This window comes from Zeugodacus cucurbitae, chromosome 2 (genome assembly GCF_028554725.1).
Source record: "Zeugodacus cucurbitae isolate PBARC_wt_2022May chromosome 2, idZeuCucr1.2, whole genome shotgun sequence".
In the NCBI taxonomy this organism is placed as follows: Eukaryota; Metazoa; Arthropoda; class Insecta; order Diptera; family Tephritidae; genus Zeugodacus; species Zeugodacus cucurbitae.
The window spans coordinates 67,442,556-67,465,225 of NC_071667.1; the positions used below are offsets into that span (position 1 = coordinate 67,442,556).

General features: G+C 31.7%; 3 protein-coding genes and 3 non-coding genes across 11 annotated transcripts in view; 4 read left to right on the forward strand and 2 right to left on the reverse strand.

Moving 5' to 3' along the window:
* The window catches only part of LOC105219052 (tyrosine-protein phosphatase 99A), a 356,359-nt gene extending 350,468 nt beyond the window's left edge, over positions 1-5,891 (forward strand). For all 6 annotated transcript variants that reach the window (XM_054226223.1, XM_054226222.1, XM_029044749.2 and 3 more), the window contains one exon: positions 500-5,891. In XM_054226223.1, coding sequence (XP_054082198.1) covers positions 500-2,378 — 1,879 coding nt within the window. In that variant the 3' untranslated portion in view covers positions 2,379-5,891. The remainder of the gene's footprint in view (positions 1-499) is intronic.
* A 3,574-nt stretch (positions 5,892-9,465) lies between these two features.
* LOC105219053 (uncharacterized) lies at positions 9,466-12,332 on the reverse strand. The gene is made up of 5 exons (XM_011194979.3): positions 11,272-12,332; positions 10,360-11,199; positions 10,141-10,302; positions 9,912-10,073; positions 9,466-9,850 (listed from the first exon to the last, which is right to left on the reverse strand). The coding sequence occupies exons 1-5, from the start codon at positions 12,310-12,312 to the stop codon at positions 9,716-9,718; spliced, it is 2,340 nt and encodes a 779-aa protein (XP_011193281.3). The 5' UTR covers positions 12,313-12,332; the 3' UTR covers positions 9,466-9,715.
* Positions 12,333-12,530: 198 nt separating this feature from the next.
* LOC105219056 (guided entry of tail-anchored proteins factor 1) lies at positions 12,531-13,631 on the forward strand. The gene is made up of 2 exons (XM_011194981.3): positions 12,531-12,776; positions 12,854-13,631. Exons 1-2 carry the CDS (start codon positions 12,708-12,710, stop codon positions 13,316-13,318), a joined length of 534 nt encoding a protein of 177 aa, XP_011193283.2. The 5' UTR covers positions 12,531-12,707; the 3' UTR covers positions 13,319-13,631.
* Positions 13,632-13,911: 280 nt separating this feature from the next.
* On the forward strand, positions 13,912-13,993 carry Trnas-gcu (transfer RNA serine (anticodon GCU)). Its single transcript has one exon. It is a non-coding gene; the product is annotated as a tRNA-Ser (tRNA).
* Positions 13,994-16,281: 2,288 nt separating this feature from the next.
* Trnas-gcu (transfer RNA serine (anticodon GCU)) lies at positions 16,282-16,363 on the forward strand. The gene has a single exon. It is a non-coding gene; the product is annotated as a tRNA-Ser (tRNA).
* Positions 16,364-16,779: 416 nt separating this feature from the next.
* Trnas-gcu (transfer RNA serine (anticodon GCU)) lies at positions 16,780-16,861 on the reverse strand. Its single transcript has one exon. It is a non-coding gene; the product is annotated as a tRNA-Ser (tRNA).
* Positions 16,862-22,670: the final 5,809 nt, after the last annotated feature.

Below are 22,670 nucleotides of genomic sequence, written 5' to 3' on the forward strand. Positions count from 1 at the left end.
GAGATCTACAGTGACGCTTAAAAAGTTTTATACCAAAAGCAGAAATTTAGGACATTCAGAGTCATACTGTCTTGAAGAGAGTGTCTAAGGCTGTAAAGCTGTTGTAAAACTGTATAAGACTATAACTGATCAAACAGCGCAGCGATTATCAGCTGTCTTCGATTTGCCAAACTTTGAAGTGTGGCGAATCGAACAAGCAACTGGTATAAATCACTTAAACTGGCATAATCAAATTGAGATAGTTTAGAGAGGGTATATATCACTTTAATGAGCTTATTTAGAATAGAACCGAAACTTTCTTCTAATTTCAAAATGGAAATTTCTTGACAAGAGAGTATTTGACTGTTATTACTATTTGAATTTGTTTCCCAAAATATTTGGAATTTTCCACTAACCCAAATTAATTTTCTCTTCATTTCCGGTTACAATCTATTCACCAAATCTTCGATCAACAACAATCACCGTACTCACCATCACCACACTCAAATTCACCACACAGATATGGCGGCGCCCAAGCGTGCACCTTCTGCGCCATCTCGTCCCTGGCGATGGAGATGGAATACTGCAGCACGGCGAGCATCTACCAGTACGCCAAGCTCTATCACAACAAGCGGCCGGGCGTTTGGACCTCCAGCGAGGATATACGTCTCATCTACAATATATTGTCGTTTTTGCCACGCAATCTGCAATTGCTCGAACGCACAGCGTTGCGCACCGAATTCGAGGATGTGACAACGGCCACGCCGGATCTCTACAGTAAAATCTGTAGCAATGGTAATATAAATGCCCAGCAAAATTGCAATAATTTGGTCTATCATAATAATAGTAGTAGCGTAAATCATAGTAATAGTATTAGTAATACAAATGTGCTAAATGCAAATGCCATTGCAAATGCTTGTAATAATACCAACAACACCACAAACAATTTGCATACAAATTATACAATAAACACTATAACAACAACAACAACGACTGCAACAGCTACTACACCGACAACAACTGCTGATACTAGTGGTGGCACATTGACAGCACCACAAACGCTGACACCCAATACGAGCGCAAATAATTTACAATATCAACAACACCAACAACAACCACCTCATTATGCATCACAACACATGCAGCAGTCGCAATCACCAATAACAACAACCACCAACACATCTGCACCAATTCAATATACACCTTCACCACCAACAAATCAAATAAACTCACAGACACCACCACCAACAACAACAACACTACCATCACCATCAACACCATCATCATCAGCATCAGCAACAACATCACCAGTAGCACCACTAACATCAAACGCTGTGAACAATAATTGTACGCCTATGTTTACAACAACAACACCGGATTTGACAAATATGACGACCAACAACAGCAACAGCAACATCATCAACACTAACACTTGTAATGCTAATCTAATTGGTAATGCTAATTATAATGAAAATTTCGCTAATACTAATACTACTACTAATGCCTACACTACTACCAACACCAACACCAATACTAACCAACATACTACAACAACAAAACCTTATTGTATATCCTCCAATACCAACACCAATACCAACAACACAACCACAACCAATACCGATTCCGTTTCCACAAATCATTTTACAACAAATACAACAACACCCACTTCCATTGCTGCTATTTCCACTAATGGTGAACGGTTTTCTCTTGTAAATAATTTGCAATCACAACAACAACCACAACATCAATATGAACCAACTCATCTGCACCAACATCAACATAATCAACAACAACAACAACTATCGTCTTTAACGGACGCTGTTGCGGAACTACAATTGTATGGCGCGAATGGCAATCCAATCGTGACAACAACCAATGGCATCGATTGTTATACATCGCTACCGCCACCGCCACCCGCTTTCGATAATGATCCTGTTGTGGCTCTACAACAACAACAACACCTGCATCAACAACTGCAACAACAACAACACAATTTGGATCCACTAAATTCGAATGCTGATGTGAATTCAACAACATCAACACCCTGCTCGGATGACACAATTGATGGTCTAACTCCGTTATTACCCCCGCCACCGCCACAATATCCCAACGCCTATGCGAATAACACTTGCAACATGGCTGATGTTAACTCCTTAACAACACCGTTAACAAAATCCTCATCCAACACTTCTTTAACTTCGTCAAATGCCACGTCTAATTACACTGGTAATGGTTATGGTAATGGTAATGGGAATAATATTGAAACCATTTTGCATGGTAATGGTAATGGTAACGGTTTATTAAATGCTAATAATACTAATACAACACAATTGACAAATCTAACAACAACTAAAGCAGCGACTGTTACAGATGCTCAAAGTTTAGATATTGTAGGTTAGAATTACAAAAAAAAAATAAAAAATTAAAAATATAAATATAAATATAAATATATATGTATAAATATATTAAATTAAAATTACATATAAATATTAGTAGCCACTAAGTTTTAGGCAGTAAGGCAACAGTGAAATTTATAAATAGACTAACAAATTATTTTTATGCAAATTAAATGAAATAAAAAATATAAGTTAAAAAGCAAAAACAACAAAGAAATGTGAAAAACAAATGCTCGCGAAACCGTTAGGCATCACTGTAAATTTTTCCAACGAAACTGGCAGTCAACTGCTGCTTAAATAACAGTACATAATGTTGTGCTGCGCATGCGCAATATTGTTGCGTAAGCGAAAAGTAAAATATTTATTTTTAAATAATCATATTTTTAAGTAATTACTGTTTACAGTTAAGCTATAAATTTTGTAACTTTTGCTTTAAAATATTTGAACGCTATATTTATTACAATTTAATTAACTTACTATCATATATTTATGTAAAAAAAAAAAATAAAAATTTAGTTGCAATAATTTATTATGTGCGCATTAGGGTTGTCCTCAAAAGTTTGTCGCAAACTTTTATATACTTTCGCCATAAATAAATGGTTAAAAAAATTATTGAAAAAGCAAACAAAACCACACTTTATAAACGTATTTATATTATATTAAATATATTGTTTAATTGTTTCATATATTATAAGCCAATAATGTGTAGAAACTAAGTTTTGTCGCGTACATTGTATTACAAATGGTTTTTAACCCATCTGTTTCGTACACACACCCAGTCTTAGTCTTATGAGCGTATGTATACCGAGCAAAATACAAAAGAGAAATTATTGAAAAACAAATTAATATAATTATATTTAATTATCAGCATCACAAGCGTGCAAACGCCCACAATTGTATAGTCATAATTCACAAACAAACAAAAAAAGCAAAAAACAAAAACAAAATCCATCTCATATGTTAAATAAAGAATAAAACAAAAAAATATATACTTATATGCAAAGTAAAGCATGAAATATCATACAACTTTAAATGCATGCACTTTATTGATTTCTGCGTGTTTAGTACTCGTAAGTAACCACCAAATGCATATACATACTCGTATGTTGCATTGTTTAACTGTTGTGTGTTTCTAAGTAAATTTCTGCGACTTCGCACGACGCTTTCGTGAACTTTCTACAAAAACTTATGTGTATAATATTTAAAAATGCAAAAATATTGCTGGCAGATGCACGATTTGGTTCGAAGCAGCATAAAACAAATATTGGTAAATGTTGCTAGCAACACGTTGCACAATAAAATTTAGCAAAATTTTATTTTATTAATTTATTTTAAAATTTTGGCGATAGTGACATCATTTTTCGTGTTACTGGCTTTCTGCAACATGTTGCAGCATAATGTTGCGCAACATTTACAATTATAATACATTAAAAATGCACAAATGCATTAGTTTTTTATTGTTTTTGGCGCAATTTTAAGAAAGTTGTAACTTTTTTGGAGTTGTATACATTAACTTCGCTAACATGTTGCAGCATAATGTTGCGCAACATTTAAAATTTCAATACATTAAATATATGAAATTGCTTTCGTTATTTATTGTTTTTGGAGTTATTTAATGAAAGTTATAACTTTTTTGGAGTTGTATACATAAATTTCGCTAAAAAGTGGGGTTGCAAAATGTTGCGCAACATTGTTTATAAGCTGTTTGAGGTATTTGAAAGGATTTTTTTCGTAAAAACAAATATCAAAATCGTATTTAATGCAAATGCTTAGATTTTTTTACTCTTTATTTCAAAAATATACTGTAAAAAACTGCTATCTATACATGTTGCTGCAGCGAAATGTTGCTCAATAATTTTTTTACGACTTTTGAACGAATTTCATATTTTTTAAACATCACATACGCTTACACGGAATTAATAATTAATTTGAAAAAATTAGTTAAATGTTGCTCAACATTGTTGCCAGCATTTTTCTATATCGTTGCGGATACTATTTGACCCTTTCTTGCTAAAACCGACAGTAGTAGCTTTCGAACACAATATTGCAAGTCATTGGTTTTTAATTTTCTGCTGTAAAATTTAGCAAGGAGTGCAAATTAGACACAATGTTGTCGAAAAATGTTGCCAAACATTTCTAACCGATTTTTTAAGCGCTCAATGTGTTTTAATACTAGAAAATGTTGTCTCATTCAATAATTATTTTACTTTTGATAATTTTTAATCAATATTTGATTTTAGTTAATTTTATTTAATTTTTTTGTAATAATTTTTTTTTTTGAAAAAAATAATATTTTAATATTTTTTTGTTTAATTTTTTTATTGTTATTTTTTCATTTTTTAATAAAAAATTTAAATTTTATTAAAGAAATTCTATTTACAAATTGTTCTAGTTTTTTAGAAATTGCCAGCAATAAAAATTTATTACAACAACAAAATAAATATATATTTATTTTCACATGGATCTTTACATGTCGAAAGGTTATTATTTTGCACATAAAAAAAAATAAAAATAAATACTACTTTGCACAACAAAATTTAAATTAAATGTCAAACTACTGAGTGTCCTTGTCTTGTTTCTCATTTGTGTATATTCGTCCGTCCTCATACTTTTCCTTTCAGCACAAAGGCATATTTATGAACATAAAACAAAAAACAAAAAATGAAAAATTCAAAAGTAGTGTTACCGATTGCACAAAAAAGTCACGCAAAACTAGCAAATACAAAAAGAAAAAGAAATTTAGAACGAAAATAAAACTAGTTGATAAACACTGTAAACATACATACATATATTTAGTATATAAGTAAATTATTTATAAAGAGAGCGAAGACGGAATATTGTGTACAATTGTAAATTTGACCACTGTAAACTAGCAAACTACTAAGCAAATTAAACATTTAAGCATAAATATATATGTATATGTATGTGAACACACACACACAATTACACAACTGAAGAAATTTACTATTTAATTAATAAATAAATATTAACAGTTAGTTTAAACATTAATTAAATGTGTATGTATGTATTGAGTAAGTGTAGTGCGCAAAATATAGTATAGTGTATAATGAAGCGTTGAAATATGGTATAATGATAATGATAAATGAGCGATTGCATTTTTGTAGTTTTGCACAAGAGAAATAAATAAACACCGTAAAAAAGTAAAAAAAAAATAATTAATAAAAAAAAATATTTAAATAGTAATTGCACGAGTAAAAAATATGAAAATTAAACATAAATTTATTCAATTTTAGGTAAGCAAGCAATCACACGCGTGATTGCTAATTGTAGTTGCACATATACATATATAGACAACACTGCATAGAATAGAAATGCAAATCATCACTAACTGTAAATACATACATACATTCATACTATAGCTGTAAACAGAACTTAGTTATATTTGCGTGTAATAACCGTAAACGAAGTGAAACGAAATGTGTGAATTCAATTTAAATGAACGAATTTGTAAAAAGTTAAAACTAAAAATAAACTTAAAACATTTAATGCAATTAACCAGTGAACATGTGTATGTATTGTAAAATGATGAGTAAATATAAACAGAAATAGTAGCTAAGCTAAGTGCAAAGATTGCAGATTGCAAAATGTGTAAGCTATGAATTAGTGGGCACGTCGAAGGTGTGAGAAAAGCTTACAATTACAGAGACACACATACATATATATATATACATACATATATATATATACATATATATATATATATATGAAAATATATATGAATATTTGATCAGCATTTGTATGTATGTAAGGAAATTCGCGAATTTTAACAAGCAGATGTTAAATATACAAGCTAATTGCAGTTAGTTAATTGCCGGAAACCATAAAACACTGCAGAGTATTATTAACAGTTAATTTATTTAATTTAGATTTTTTTATGTGAACAAAATATTTGTTTTATTGTAAAAAAATCACAAATCATGAGATTAAAAATTAAATAAGAAATAATATTAATATTTTAAGAAAATTATAATTTTTTTTTAAATACTAAAAAAATTAAAATATGAAATATAGAGAGTAAATGGGGTTTTGAGCATCAAACCATTTTTTTTAAATCAAATTTTTCAATGTTATAAAAATTTTTGTTCTGATTAAGAGGTAGTTAGAGACACGAAAAAATTTGAATTTTCAGTAATTTTTTTTTTTCATCATGTTATTTTACAATGTTTTGACTTGAAGTCACGAAAATTTGAAAAAAAAAATTATAAATTTCAAAGTTATAGCTGTTTGTGTTGACCAAGTTCTAAAAAGAAGGTCCTTGCGGTGGGCGACTATCATAAGTCCTTGAAGATTCATCTAAGATCAATCGGGTAAGAAAAAATAGTTTTATCAATAGATAATCCTTTCTAATTTTAAATTTAAATTATTATTTTTTTTGTTCAAAAATTAACAAAATGGCGGCGTCAGTAATTTTTTTTCTATAAAAAAACAGTTAATTGGACTTAAAAAATCAGAATTTTTGAAAAAAAAAATCATTATTATGTATTCTAAAAGCTGTATGAATTTCATTAAAATTTGAGGGTTTTCGAATTGCCGTTATCACCAGTTCAAAAAACATAGTTTTGAGAAAAACGCATTTAAAGCTTCGCCCCAGCGTTTTGGAGTGCCCTAGAGCTCTTTCTTATTTGTCAAATGTCTCGAAAAGGAATTATCGGATCAACTTCAAATTTTCAAAGAATTGTTTTTAAATTATTACATTTAACGAAAATGCAAAAAACGACTTTCTGAAAATCATAGTCCCTAACCCCTTAAGCTATTAAAATTTATTTGCAATATACTATTCTTATTCTTATTTTATTTTTATTTTATTTTATTTTTTAATTTTTAATAATAATTTTATCTGTATTAAAAAATTATGGCCACTCTCTTCACCATTACATTTCGTTGTATATGTATATTTCAGTTTTATTTATTCTATTAATTAATATAAAAATTAAATAATAAATCGTATGAAATTACATAACCTGCAAATTATACATAAACAGCAGCGATTAAAAAACAGTAATTTATGCATTATGTATACAATGTCATATAGTTAAAAAGGTATTTACTCATAAAAACAATAAATTCCATTGAACCAAGTCTTTTCGACTAGATTTAGAGTGAATTTCAAGTCAAGCGATGTGTTCAACATTGATTCGAAAGTGATTTAAAAAACAAATCAGATTTTAAATATTCAAAATTTTAAAATTTTATACAGTGTCGGTCGTAAATAATTACCAAATTGCCTAAAAATAGACAACAACTTTCTTTCTACCGTTCTTTCCACACTACGAGTGCTACTGTTCATATTTCTAGTCTAAAAATTAAATACTGCTCAAATACTTTTCGAAAATAAAGATTTCTGTAATCGGTCGGCATATTTTTCGTAGCACTTAGCCGAGATTGAGAGACATCTGGAACAACCGAGTTTGCGGATATGAATATTTTGCTCTCAAATGTAGGCAAGATCTTTAAAGCTTATTTTTTAATAGCAAGTTGATTCTAAAACTAAAATTTATATTTTCCATAATTATATTTTCAAATTTTTAATTTATTTATTCATTTTCAAATATTTAAATCGATTTCTAATTTTTTTCAACAAACATTTTTTTTATAAAAACTAATTTTGATTTTTTTTACAACAACCACAAAAAATTACTAATTACAGTCAACACAATTAATTTCAAAATATTGGTCTCAACTTTAAAATAGTACACATACAGCTGTACATACATAAGTGTTAAATGTTCACAAACGAAAAAGCAAACAAAACAAAACAAAAAACAAATTTTTATTTAGCAGTTAATACGACTCAAATTTGATATATAGATGAGATGAGATTACTAAGCAGAATATTCAACGTAATTAAATTAAATATTGAGAAAAATGTGATCTACATGTCGATGTAAAATACATACATACATACATACATACAAATATAGTTGTGTAGCCTAAGCGATTTAGTAGAGTAATAATAAAAAAAACATATTCATAATAAAAGAACAACAAAAAAGCAACTGCGACTGTCACTATTACTTTCCTGTTACGTTTCGAATGTTTCTTGTGTGCGCACTAAATCTTGTAAAATATGGAATAGAAGAAAAAAACATAAAAACTGCACAAGCATATTTACAATGCAATGCCTATTTTTCTGTACTGACTGGCGGAATAAAGCAAAGCTTTTAAAGCTCGCGCTCTTCTGCAGCTTTAAACTATGTATAATCGTATACATGCAGACAACATAAATTCATACAAGCATATGCATTTGTGTATTGACGTGAAATAATTTATAAATTATAAATAAATTCATACATACATATATACATAACTAAACACAATGCAGGCGACATAATTATAAAAGAGATTCAAAGGGAACAGCATGAAAATGAAATATGAAATTATTTAGCTGCTAAGCATAACGAGATAAGAATTAAAAACATATATACATTATAAATATAGTATATATACATATATATATATTATATTAATGAAAACAGAAAATGAATTGAAATGAATAAAAATATGAAATAAACTAAAAAATAATAAATGAGAAAAAATTGTGATTTTTATTTGAAAATTATTATAAAGAGGTAAGTTATGAGGTGAGGGGGAAATTAATTTTTTTTACAAAAATACAACTAAAAAATAAAATTGAATAAACATTTTTTGATGAAAATTGGATTAAAAAATTTGTTTATAAAAAATAAAATAAAAAAAATAAAAATAAAAAAAATATTAAAAATAAAATAAAAAAAAATATTAAAAATAAAATTAAAAAAATATAGAAAATAAAATAAAAATATATTAAAAATAAAATTTAAAAAATATAAAAAATAAATTTAAAAAAAAATTATAAAAAATATAACAAAAAAAGAAAAAAAATTATAAAAAGAAATAAAAAATGTTTATATAAAAAATAATATTACAATTCTTTTTTAAAAACATTTTTTATATAATAATCTCATATAAAATACGTGTTTTCTCTATTCCAAAAGAATAATTCAGTCACCTTATACAAATAGTTTCATTTTCATTAATTTTAATTTCTTTAAAATTTTTATATATTCATTTCACACTTACATATATATGAATAAATTAACATATGCTTTAATAGTCCAATTTGCTTAGTACAATTTAAAATAAAAATTGCTAATTAGAGTTAGCAACGAAATTAAGTTACTAATATTAATGAATAACGCGCTTTAAACAAAAACTATTATTTTAGTAATCTCAACAAAGTTTAGCATATTTATATACATATATACAAGTATGAGTATCACGTGTTCCATAGGCTTAAAATGCGCACATATTTCTATAATACTTTAACAATGTAACAGCACTTATTTGCCAATAATAGCTCGCTGCATTTCCTCTGGATCCTGCACACCAACTGTGAATTCCAATTTCAATATGCCATGGTGACTTTTTGGAAAGGCACTGGGCAGCCACTCAAGCTTGAAACTATTTTTATGTTCCTACAAATAAATTTAAAAATTAATTTAATTTACTTTTATTAACTAAAAGTTATAAACTTACACTACTACCACATTCAAACCAAATATGTGTCTTATATAGTGACAATTTGGGATAAACACGCTTGTATTTGCCATTGGTGGCGGGCACAATGGCTGGTGTTACATATGGCACAAATTCACCATCGGTATTATATTCAAACACGCGTTCGGTTTCCAGCGAAATCTGAAAGCAAAACAATGTAATGAATATTGGAGAACTCTCTCTCATGGATGTGGTCAAGGGTACTTACATTTTTGGTGCTGAAAATGCGACGCAGCGTTGATGCATTTGTAAAGTACCAAACATACTTTATAAGCCCTTTGTATTTGCCCGTTTTTACAACCGTTGTGCTGCTGGGCATACGGAGCTTAACGCCGGTGCTGAAGGTTTTGCTAAAATGCGCAAATATTTCCTGAAAATATAAACATAATATGAAGTATAAATACAACACTAAAAGTGTTTAACAAACCTCGTGTACATGGAATGTATGCTCCACACTTCTTTCTTCTACAATACCAACACTCTCATTGATTACTTCAATGACATAATCCAACCACGATGAGAAGGCTAGCGATGGTTCTTCGCTATGTGATGCGACGCTTTCCTCATTTGTTTGATGCTGCTCCAAAGTGTTTACACCATTAACGATTACCGACCGCTTTCCGGGTAATGGTGGAAATTTACGCGTATTTACACTATGCGCCAACTCTGACGCTTTAACTGGACATTTTTTGACCACCGCAATGGTGGGTAACTCGATAGGTGGTGCCTCAACCACATGATTGGACTTCAATAAAGAGTTATTATTGAAAATGGTTGTAGCATGTGTTAGATGCGAGGTGTCCACATTGGTCGTCTCATTTGTGCAACTATCGTTTGGCGTTGTATTATTTAATATAGGCGCTTCCAATATGCTTATACCGTTTCCCAGCCATGTATGCTCCTGCTGTAACGTGATGTCATCAGTTGTGGACAGATCTATCTGATCGGTCAGCTCAAATTGGTCCATTAACTCGATTTTGCAATCACTTAGCTCCAAATGTGCAGTTGTCACATTATTGGGCAGTGTTGAGGACGATAAAGCTTTTACGCCATTGATGAAGGGTGCGTCATGAAATTTTATATCTTCAATGTCCTCGGCAGTAATTGCAAAGTTTAAACCTAAATTCGGATCACCGGGATGTAACATATCGTTGTGATTTGTATTTGAATTTGTTCCAATGGAATTATCCATTATAGTCTGGTTATGTAATTGCGCTATAGGATTTGTCGAATTGCTCAGTATAATGTCTTCGAAGTCAGGTATATTCTGTAGATTAGAGAAAGATAATACATATTTATATTAAACAACTAAATTATTTATATTTTTTTATTTACTCACCCCGTCAGACATGAAATCATTGTTATAAATGAAAATATCATCGTTTGCTTGACTAGTACCACCGCTCAGGTCGAAGTTTCCACCAATATCTATGCTCAAACCAAAGAGTGCGTCCTCCTGCGTTGAATCTACAATTGGCGTCTCAATATAGGTGGGCATCCAATATGATTTCAATGCGCTAGCGAAATTTCCAAATATCGTTTTACCTTTGCGGTTACTTAAAACAGCCGCCAAAACTAGTAAAATGTGATCACACACCTCTTCTTGCATGACCACAGAATTATCAGGTTCCACAATTATTTTCAATTTTTTACACGAGCAGGAATATATGCCTTTCTTTGTAGAACTGCCATTACTGACAGCTGTGACATGTAGCCGTCCAGCAGGAAATACCTTCGACAAATCACATTTTACCACAAATAAGGAATTCGATATGCGTTGCACGGCAGGCACATTACTTTCTTCGATTTGGTAAATATTCCAAAGGCGTTCCTTATGCTCGTTATCTAAGCCATTCAAATTCCACAATACATCACGGGAAATTGTGAAGACTTCGGCTTTCTGTAGCGAATCTGAATTGGTTGTACAAGCTAAAATATGCTTGCAAAGATCTGCAGTACTTGGTACACCCGGGCTGCAGTTGTAGCACTCAAATATTGACGTATCACTTTTGCTTCGCGCTGTAATTAACACAAAGTTGCGAGGTTGAGCATTTTGTTCCTTTTTACGTAGGGAATATAGTGATTTTTGCTTATCCAGACATTCCAGCTGCACGGGATCTAATGGTATATGCGTACGAAGCGCATCTTTTCTTAATTTACAAAATTCATTACGACATACAGAACTGCGTACACCATTCAACTGACCACAGCCTGAGCATCGCTTTAAACCACGCAGTGAGCCCCTTGATATCGGTGCTGTGAGGAATTCAAATTTTTTAGGTAAATTTACTAAATTCGCGCGCACTTGATCCGTCATTATGTTGCATTTAACGAAATATTTCCCAATCTTTATTTTTGTTGTGATCAACATATTTTGCATAAAACAGACAAGTGAAAAACACATGTGATAGTGTTGGAAACGACAGCATAATATACTTCCGTGAGAGTGCGAAATAATTCAGCTTCTTATGTAGTAGTACTAATAAATTTAAATCCTTTGTCAAAATATTTGTAAAAATAAGCATTAAATGAGTTGCATTTAATGTGTTTTCACAACAAAATAAATATTTAATTATTAAATAAAGAAAATTATTTCAATACGGCAACTCTCCTCGAATTTTTGTGACCAAAACAGAAATAAGAGCAGTCAAAGCAGAATACTCAATATTTTTTTAAAATCACGTTTATTAAATAAATAACAATAGTACAACGACATTTACCCACCTGGCCTTAAACGCTATCTGTCCATAATATTCCATAACATAAATTGTAAAAATGTTCCTCTTCGTAACCATCGCAATACTGTGCCTATTGTTGACCATTGTAGGCGACTTGGTTAAACTGGTGAGTGACTTAGAACAAGTGCCACCGGCATTAAAACTACTATATATATCAAATAATACTAAATATTTTAATTGCAGTTACAATTGTCGAAAATTTTCCGATGCGTTTCTGGTTCTGCCTCCAGTGATGAGCTGCACCAGCAGCTAAAAGAAGCACGTGAAAAGGTAGAACGTATACGCCAAGGGTCGACTGAAACAAGCCACTACACCTATACCGTAAAATTAATGCGTGCCGAAAATGAATTGAAAACTATACAATCCAAATTGCGCACGGAAGGCAATATGCAGCGTTTGAAAGGTGCCTCCGTCGAACTTGTAGTAGGCTACCTTCTAAAAAGTATCATTTCATTGGCACTCTTCATTATCACTGTACGCAATCGTTATGCACCGGTTATAGTATTTAGTGAGAATATAAGCTTTGAACCTCTCGGCGGACTATTGAGTTTCCCAACAGGCGTTCCAAATGCAATATCTGTGCCGTTTTGGGCATTATCCTGCAATAGCGCATTCCGATTGATTCTCAACGCGCTCAAGGGAAAGTGATTGTATTGGTTATGGCAATATCATTGGCATCTGTTTCGGTAGCAGTGTATTAGGGAATAACACAAGCTTATTTATATGTATGTGTATGACTAGAAATTATTTTAGCTTTATTGTGGAACAAAGAAGACCATTGTACTTTTACCCCAACATAAACGGAACGCGGAGATCTGAACTGCCATACAAATATTGCATTTCATACGTTTTCATTAATTTAAATGGTACATATATTTTTATTTATTGTGAAATAGTTTGCAGTCCATTAGAAAATATTTTTATCAAATAAAATACAATAAACTGATATAAAGTTTTCTAACAAAAAACTAAAAAATGTTTTTGTATTTAGTGTCCAGGAGCACTAATAATTTATATATTCTTTCAATAAGAAGTGATGAAAAGCAGCAAATACTCTATGCAGTTATAGTACTATTTAAATTTGTTCAATTTTCCAAAAAAATATTTAGATTTTATGCTTAACACAAAGTTCATTATTATAATGCAGCAATGTATTGAAAATTGAAGCAATTATGGTCGGTAAAGTCGTGCGACTAGATAGCTTAATAATAAAATAGAACTCTGCGCGCGTTGTTTACAAGGACGAGGTGGCCGAGTGGTTAAGGCGTTGGACTGCTAATCCAATGTGCTCTGCACGCGTGGGTTCGAATCCCATCCTCGTCGATTAATTTTTTTTCCTTTTCAAAATATTTTAATTTTCACATCGAAATATCGTTACGTAATCTTTTATGGTTTAAATTTTGTAAAAATTAATTAATAAGGTTAATAAAAAAATAAAAATTAGAAAACGTATTATGATAGTGCATTTCTTCTTTCAGAGACAAGTATTTGTAATAAAGATTAGTAATTTCATTTTATTTCTATTAGAGGCCATCCATAAATTACGTCACACCTTGAAGGGGGGGCAGGGTATCATTCAGAAGTGACATTGTGTGACAAAGGGCAGGGGGGGTCAAAAGCTTTGTGACATCACATTTCAAAATTTAGGGCAATATCGTTTCCCGCTCTGCTGCGCTCCTGGGTGCTAGACGACTGGCTGCTCTGTACCACGCCGATTACGCAGCAGCATAATTAAGTATCTATTATTTCTTGACTAGTCATTCGTTGTCTCTGTACTTTAATATTTAACTAAATGTTGATTTTATTAAAGATTATTCAATAAATATAAGAATAATTAGAATAACCTGCTTTTTTATTTTATGATAAATCCATAAAATTGGAAAATGGGTGACGTCACGTCAGGGGGGTGAGTTCAAAATGTGACAACTTGTTACAAGGAGGGGGGAGGGGTTAAAAAGTCCTTAAATTCGTGTGACGTAATTTATGGATGGCCCCTTACTACTATTAAGCAATTATGCTAATAAGCCAGTTTCTACGGATGAAGAGAATTTAAATGATAGAGAGATGTTGTGAAAAAATTACATATGAAAATGTTCATGAATTTGTTGCTTCTAGCGGCATCCCATAAATAATATCGAAGGGGTGCTGTGTCGTACAGTTCTTATTCGCATAAAAGTCCGAATTCGTTCCAATTATCTTAAAGACATGTCATGGGCTTAAGGTGTAGTACTGTGATCAGTTTTTAAACCTGCTTCAAACCTTTGTTATTATAAATACCGAACTTATGAACTGGATGGAGAATTATATTTGCCTTTTCTAATTCCACCAAGTTTTCACAGTTTATTCGTTTCCGCACCATAATTCGTTAGAACTTCCATAACTCGAAGATCTCCATAACTTGAACACTTGATTTGGCAATAGAAGTCAAATTTCATACAAATTTCCTTCCATAAATCGAACTTTTCGGCCATAATACAAAATTTTACTATCGAGCCAGAATTTTAAAAGAGTTTCTATATTGGATAGTGGAGACGAACAAAAAATATGTTATTACGCTTAGGGATTTCATAAATCATGTAACAAAGGCATGGGATACAGACGTCAAGAGCAGAGCAATTTCTATAAGAGACGTTACTAGCTTAAGCCAAATGTTTTGTAGTTAGATCGACCCTTTGAAAAGCACATTTCTCTTTAGTCGGATATTTTGTTAATAAGAGACAGTATTATAACTGACGCGAGTTTTAATATTTTAAGTAATAATCGGATTTAAAGAGCTCACATGTTGACTTGATGAAAGTTATGTCGTTTAGTAGATAAAGCGAGTAGAATTTGCTCTTATGAACAAAAGCATTACGAAAGCATCCACGAAATAATTTCGGATAATCTTAAATTTTTGATTTTTGTCATAGCCGACACTCTAAAGATATCAAAATAACGCGGTGGCCTTATCGTTTATCAATATTTCAACATGCGAAAGCTCTGTATCAAGGTGAGCTACGAGACCTCACAATTTAATGATTGTTATTATCACAGACCAATAAAAGCGAACGCAAAATTAAACCTGAATTAGACATGGAACTGCTTGCGCATCCAACCATATTTTTAAGACCTGCCCAATGGATTATTATTAGAGCATGATCTCTGGAAAGACTTCGCGAGAAAGCGCTATTTTTGAAGTATAAGTTAAAACATGATTTAATCGTAAAAAAGGAATTATACATCATTAATCAATTAATACAACTGAAAAAATGGTTTACCGGGTTAGCCTGTACTATTTTTAAGATTTTTAGAAGTGATGTTATTATGTCATGATGCTCAAAAGATATTAAGAATCTTAAATTGTCTGAGTTAAAGGCCAATAGAGATTTTTTCTTTAAATACTTCTTTAGTTAGATTACACATAACTGATAGTGTTAGAGTGTTATGTGCCATATATGAATTTACACTTATGGTTTTACATAACCGATATAAATAATATTTATTTACTTTATCACAAAAATGCGAATTTCTATTTCTACTTTAATTACAATTAATAATAAATTGTCGACGACTTTCTGTTGGTAAAGCAGTGCCGCCTATGAAATACGGTCATGAGTCGGTTGGGAAATAACGACGAGGTGGCCGAGTGGTTAAGGCGTTGGACTGCTAATCCAATGTGCTCTGCACGCGTGGGTTCGAATCCCATCCTCGTCGAATAATTTTTATTTCATTTTAAAAAAACAAAAGAAAGCTTTCTAAAATAAAATTTAATTTCGTTTAATTAATAAAATAGTAGGTAATATTAAAGTTTGGAAGTTTTAAAGTATAAGAAAGCATACGAGATTAGCTTATAGTTAAGTTGTTCACGAATGAGTAGCGATTATCGATTACTTGAAAATTTTTTTGTGGTAAAACCCAGATTTAATATTTTTTAATAAAATAATTTATATGCAAAAATGCACATGATACACATATTCATAATATTTAACACATATTTATACATTCTATTTGTTCAAAAGCTGCGAAATTTTACATAAACCAGTAATTTCGATTTGCATGCATTAAATAAATATATAATCATTGAAAAGTTGTATATTTAATTAAAGTTATTATTGGCAAAAAACGATATTCGACGAGGATGGGATTCGAACCCACGCGTGCAGAGCACATTGGATTAGCAGTCCAACGCCTTAACCACTCGGCCACCTCGTCTTCTTGGAAAACTTTCGCCAGTAAACCGTTTCACAATCTAAGCACCCTACAATCAGTAAACAATAAACAATTTATAACAACAATTAATAAACAATAAGGTTTTGATTTCTTAAAAATCATCAGAAGAATAGCACAGAAACATAATTTGTTTTTACATTTGTTAATCATGCTCCAAGAAGATGGGCAGACGGTGTTATCACTTATTCTATTTAAGTGACTCTGAGCTGATAATATTCATAAGTGGTTGAATGTCTCGACAGTTAAACACTATATATATATATGTGTAAATATATATATATGTATAATAACAGCAATATTCACAAAAATATATACCTTCAAGTACTTATTTTTGCAAGCAATTATTACTCGGGCTCGACATAACTGTTCTAAATGATTTTTAAAATAACAAATCGCATTAAGCGTAACTTATGGAGATTCTGGCATAATTTGCTTTTGTTTCTTTATTTTTGTTTTTATTTCTTCGCTTTTTTATTTAACATTTGCGTCACCTATTTATCTTTACTACTTTCTTACTTTTATGCCAATGTATGTAAGTAAGTAAGTATTGTATCTTCTTATTAACAAGCAAGTCAACAAGTCTCTCTTTTCATATTGTATTCCCATATACATTTCAATATATCTGTAATTGTCCAAAAGTGTTTACACAAACATTTAAAAATCCATTGAGCTCAATAAGCGCCAGTAGCCGCTGGTAAATGAACTAATAAAAATATTACAAGCATATATACGGTGGCTCTTATTACTGCTGACCTATTTCAGATTTCGTTTTCATGCACTCTGTAGAGTGGCCCTTGAAGAACTCATATATTTCAAGTTGCTGCCTTCTTAAGGAATTGAGAAATTAATTGTGCTTTTATTTTTCTGCGAAATTGTCAGTTTTTTAAATTCACAAAAGAGTGTAAAGCTTGATTCTGAAGATCCAATAGAAAATAGTTATTTATCCCCTTAAAAAAATATTGTATTGGGATAAGGTATACCTTAACCGTATTACCCTACCTACCAGATCTAATTCTAAACAACTTAGAACCACGAATGGAGTTTATGGTCATCACAAAATGATGGATAGGTTTTAAAAACACACAAGACCTACATAAGTAGAGTAAGCTGCGTTAGACGAAGCGACTATAAGTAGTATTTTAACCTTAAGCTACTAAAGGAAGGAAATAATAGTCTGACGAAACATTTGATATCTAATATTCTAAAAATAGTGTTTTAACTCCTACGTCACAGAAAAATAAGGAGTAGAGGTCTGAATTACTATCTATGACTGTACATGATTTTGATCCCAATTAAGAGATATGTTTATAAATCCGAATTGCGACTTATATTATGGATATTATCACTCGACGAATAGAATCAGTATTTCCAAATCTGCCCGAGAAAGTGGTTATATCAGTGTTCGAGAGAAATATTATTCAAAAATCGAAGTCGTATTCAAACGGCTACGCTGCTTAAGACAGAGTAGCCAGCTCAGTATATATGGTATAGAACTAGTAGAGGAAGAGGTAGATCTCCTCTGCGTTGCAAAGTCCAATTGGAGAAATACTTAATTTCGCATGAAAACGATAATTCCTGGACCCAATTCCATCATCAAGACCCGTTTTTAACAATTCTTGGTACAGAGACACATAAATCCAAATTGTGACTTAAATTAGAAAATTATCTCTCTACGAATAGAACCAGTATTTCCAAATCTGCCCGACAAAGTGGTTATATGTAGTAGAGGAAGAGGTAGATCTCATCTGCGTTGGAAAGTCCAATTGGAGAAATACTTAATTTCGCATGAAAACGATAATTCCTGGACCTAATTCCATCATCAAGACCCGTTTTTAACAATTTTTGGTACGGAGACACATAAGTCCAAATTGTGACTTAAATTAGAGAATTATCTCTCGACGAATAGAACCAGTATTTCCAAATCTGCCAGAAAAAGTGGTTATATCAGTGTTCGAGAGAAATATTATTCAAAAATCGAAGTCGTATTCAAACGGCTACGCTGCTTAAGACAGAGTATTCACCTCATTATATATGGTATAGAACTAGTAGAGGAAGATGTAGATCTCCTCTGCGTTGCAAAGTCCAAAGAAGTACTTATTTAAATCGAAAACTTCGTTATATAGATAAATATAGTTCGAAATTGGCCATTTTGAGATTGGTGTTGACACACATTCGTTCCGATATCTTAATTGATGCTTGATATATGAATTGTAAGATGAAACAAGTATGTAAGGTCTAAGTTCGGGTGTAACCGAATATTTTATACTCTCGTAATTTATTTATTTAACTTAATTAATGTTATATAATACACAATTTGACCCACATATTCGTCATATATATTGTATAAAGTCCATTGAAAGTTGGAAACCATAATATTAGGTTAGAAGCACCGAGGTCCTCGTGTTCGATATATGGGACCTTAAAAACCTATGGTCCGATTTCGGCAATTTTTAGAATGGGGCTGCCACACTATAAACATAGTATTTGTGCAAAGTTCTGCACCGATATCTTCACAGTGCTTACTTTATATATTGTAAAGTAAACGATTCAGATCGTCTTCAAAGTTCTGGTATATTGAAAGTAGGCGTGGTTGTGAAGCGATTTGGCCTATTTTCACAACATATCATTGGGATGTAAGGAAACTATAACAAACCAAGTTTCATTGAAATCGAGTAGTTCCTGAGATATGGTTTTTGACCCATAAGTGGGCGACGCCACGCCCATTTTCCATTTTGTAAAAAAATCTGAGTGCAGCTTCCTTCTGCTATTTCTTCTATAAAATTTAGTGTTTCTGACGTTTTTCGTTAGTGAGTTAATGCACTTTTAGTAATATTCAACCTAACCTTTGTATGGGAGGTGGGCGTGGTTATTATCCGATTTCTTTAATTTTTGGACTGTATTAAGAAGTGGCTAAAAAGACGACTGCATAAAGTTTGGTTTATATAGCTCTATTGGTTTGCGAGATATGTACAAAAACCCTCATGAACTCCACTCATCGCCCTGATCACTTTGGTATATATAACCCCATATCTAACTCGTTTAGTTTTGGGTGTTACAAACAACCGTTATGTGAACAAAACTATAATACTCTCTTTAGCAACTTTGTTGCGAGAGTATAAATATACACTCTGAGTTACATGAAAATACCCGAGAGATTTACTGATATTTTCGGTTTCTTAGATACTGAGGTCTCCATGTTCGGAATCTGGGGCCTTGAAAAAGTATAGTTAGATTTAGAAAAGTTTTCAATAAGTGAAAATGTGTAAAGTTTTATTCCGCTATCTTCATTGGTTCTTCGTTTATACTATATATTGTAAATTGAACAAATCTGACGAAATTCAAAATTGTATTACATGGGAAGTAGGCGTGAAGCGATTTCGCTCATATTCCATCGTTAATATCAGGGTGTCAAGTAAATATTATGTACCAAAGTTCATTGTATGTATGTACATATATTAGCCTCCCAAACACTACGGATTATCAACCAACTTGCGATAAAATTAGTGCATACCCAACAAGCAGATAAGGTAGAATAAAAACAGTTAGAAAAAAACAAGCATTTGATTACCTAAATAATACATACACACGAGTATGTACTAGATAAATTTGCGTGTCGCGCGCCAATTTAGTACAACTCTTCCAAGTAATTGCAAATAATACCTGCCTGCGGTATATTTTCGCAGCTTCTTAATACGAGAGGGACAAATAGAGGCAACGGTCAATTAATCACCCGCTTATGGAATTTAGACAATTACTCTATTTAATTAAAGCACACATGTTTCATTCATTATTGAGCACCATAGCTGTCAGTGAGCTCCCTTGCATTAGGCAGAAGGACAAGGTGTTGCTGTAGCACTACTCCCTTACATACAGATATATGAGTATGGACATTACTTATATGGTACATATATGTATGTATATGAGAGCTACTGAGATGGTGATGAGGCAGTAAGGCCTTGGCAAAAGAACTTGAACGATCTGTGTGAACTTGTTTACAAAACAGGATAATTGAAATTCTTGGCGCTGCACACTACACGTGCGAAGGTCTATGCTTAGAAAAGTGGTCTTTCACTAGCTTTGAGTTAGTAGTTAGAAGCACTGTGCATGTGCGTGTGTGTGTTTGCCTGTGACTTGACAGAAGTGCCACAAATAGCTGGCACTCCAAACGACTTGATATTTTTAGATTGTTAACTGTGCGAGAATTTAGGTGCAATTACTATGTGTTTAAGGGCATCGAACGTTGACTATAAACAATAGCATACAAACAGACACACACACACTCAGACGTGGAGGCATACAAATATGTCAAGTAGCTTTTTAACATTATAACAAGGACAAGGACATTCTGCGACTAATTACGCTGAGCAGAGCGTTGACACATCGTAGGAAATGGCATTTTATTTTTATCTAACATATAGTAAGGTGAAGACAGCACTGACAGCTTGAGTGCTCTTCTAATGGTTGAAGTTGGCTTCTTATTAATTTGTTATTTTTTTCTGATTTTTCTCTTTACTATAAAAAAATAATTTATTTATTGGAAGATAATTGCTGGAGGGAAAATGTATCATGTATATTATAATATGACATTCTTCAGTTGAGGTGAGCTTAAATGGAGTTCAAGAACATACTCAGAGAAGTTGTTGACAGCAGTACGGCTCTCACTCGAAACGGATTGGAGAGAATATTATATTATTAGGAAGACAAAAGTGTCAACATGTCAATTTAGGCACTCTCTCAACAATCAGCTTCGGCTCCCCAAACTCCCCCCGAGCGACTGCAACAACAAAGTCTTTCTAACTTTTTGTAAGGAAATTATAATTCTTATTAAATAGTTATGAGATTACTTAAGATCATTTGACAGTACTATTCTTATCAGTTTAAGGGGTTATATACAGTAAGGATTTTCAAAAAAAAATCTATTTTTTTTGCGTTTTCTTAATATATATATTTATGAGTATACACACACAAAATTTCAAGTCGATCCGACGAATATTTTCGAAGTTATAGACACATTGGTGAAGGCGCGCCAACTACATGCACAGTGCTTTCAAAACTTTAAACTCGTTTTTCTCGAAACGGTATTTTCAAAGTCGGTGAGCAAGATTTCTCAGAAACGGCAGAACCGATCGGTGTGAAATTTTTACACAAGCTTCTTAACTATATTTGTTAGTAATTAATCGAAGGATTTTCCCATCCGATGAAAATTTCTTATTTTTATAAACAATTCAAGACCCGAATTTTGGTCGAAAATCGAACCATTTGCTTTGAGTAGCCGCCATTTTGTCTAAAATTTTTTTTTGCTAATTCCTTCGATCAATCACCAAATTATTTATTATATTAATGATTTTTTTTTGCTTTTTGCATTTTAGATGATTCAGTCCAGAGATATCGTGCTCACCGCAAGAGGCCTTTTTTTGCGGACCTCTCCAAAATCGGCAATATCAACGTTCCCGATAGTTATTTTTGGCTATAAAAAATATGTGAATATATGTAGTTTAAGGTTGTCATAATATACCTGCCAAAATAAGTAAAACTATATTTAGCTGATCTATAACCGCTCCAGCCTAGAAAGCATTAACACCCGTATATAAAAAATTTATTGTTGCAGCAAAATCTTAACTTATCTTTGTGAATAATCTAACTCAAATTGTGAGAAACACAGCATAAATTATATTCTCACAAAATCTACTTAAATAATAAAAATACGACCAGAGAGATTCCAATGTTGGCGTATTTAGACCAATTAAAATCGAATTATGCCAATTATGTTGGCAAAATGCATTATGCACGT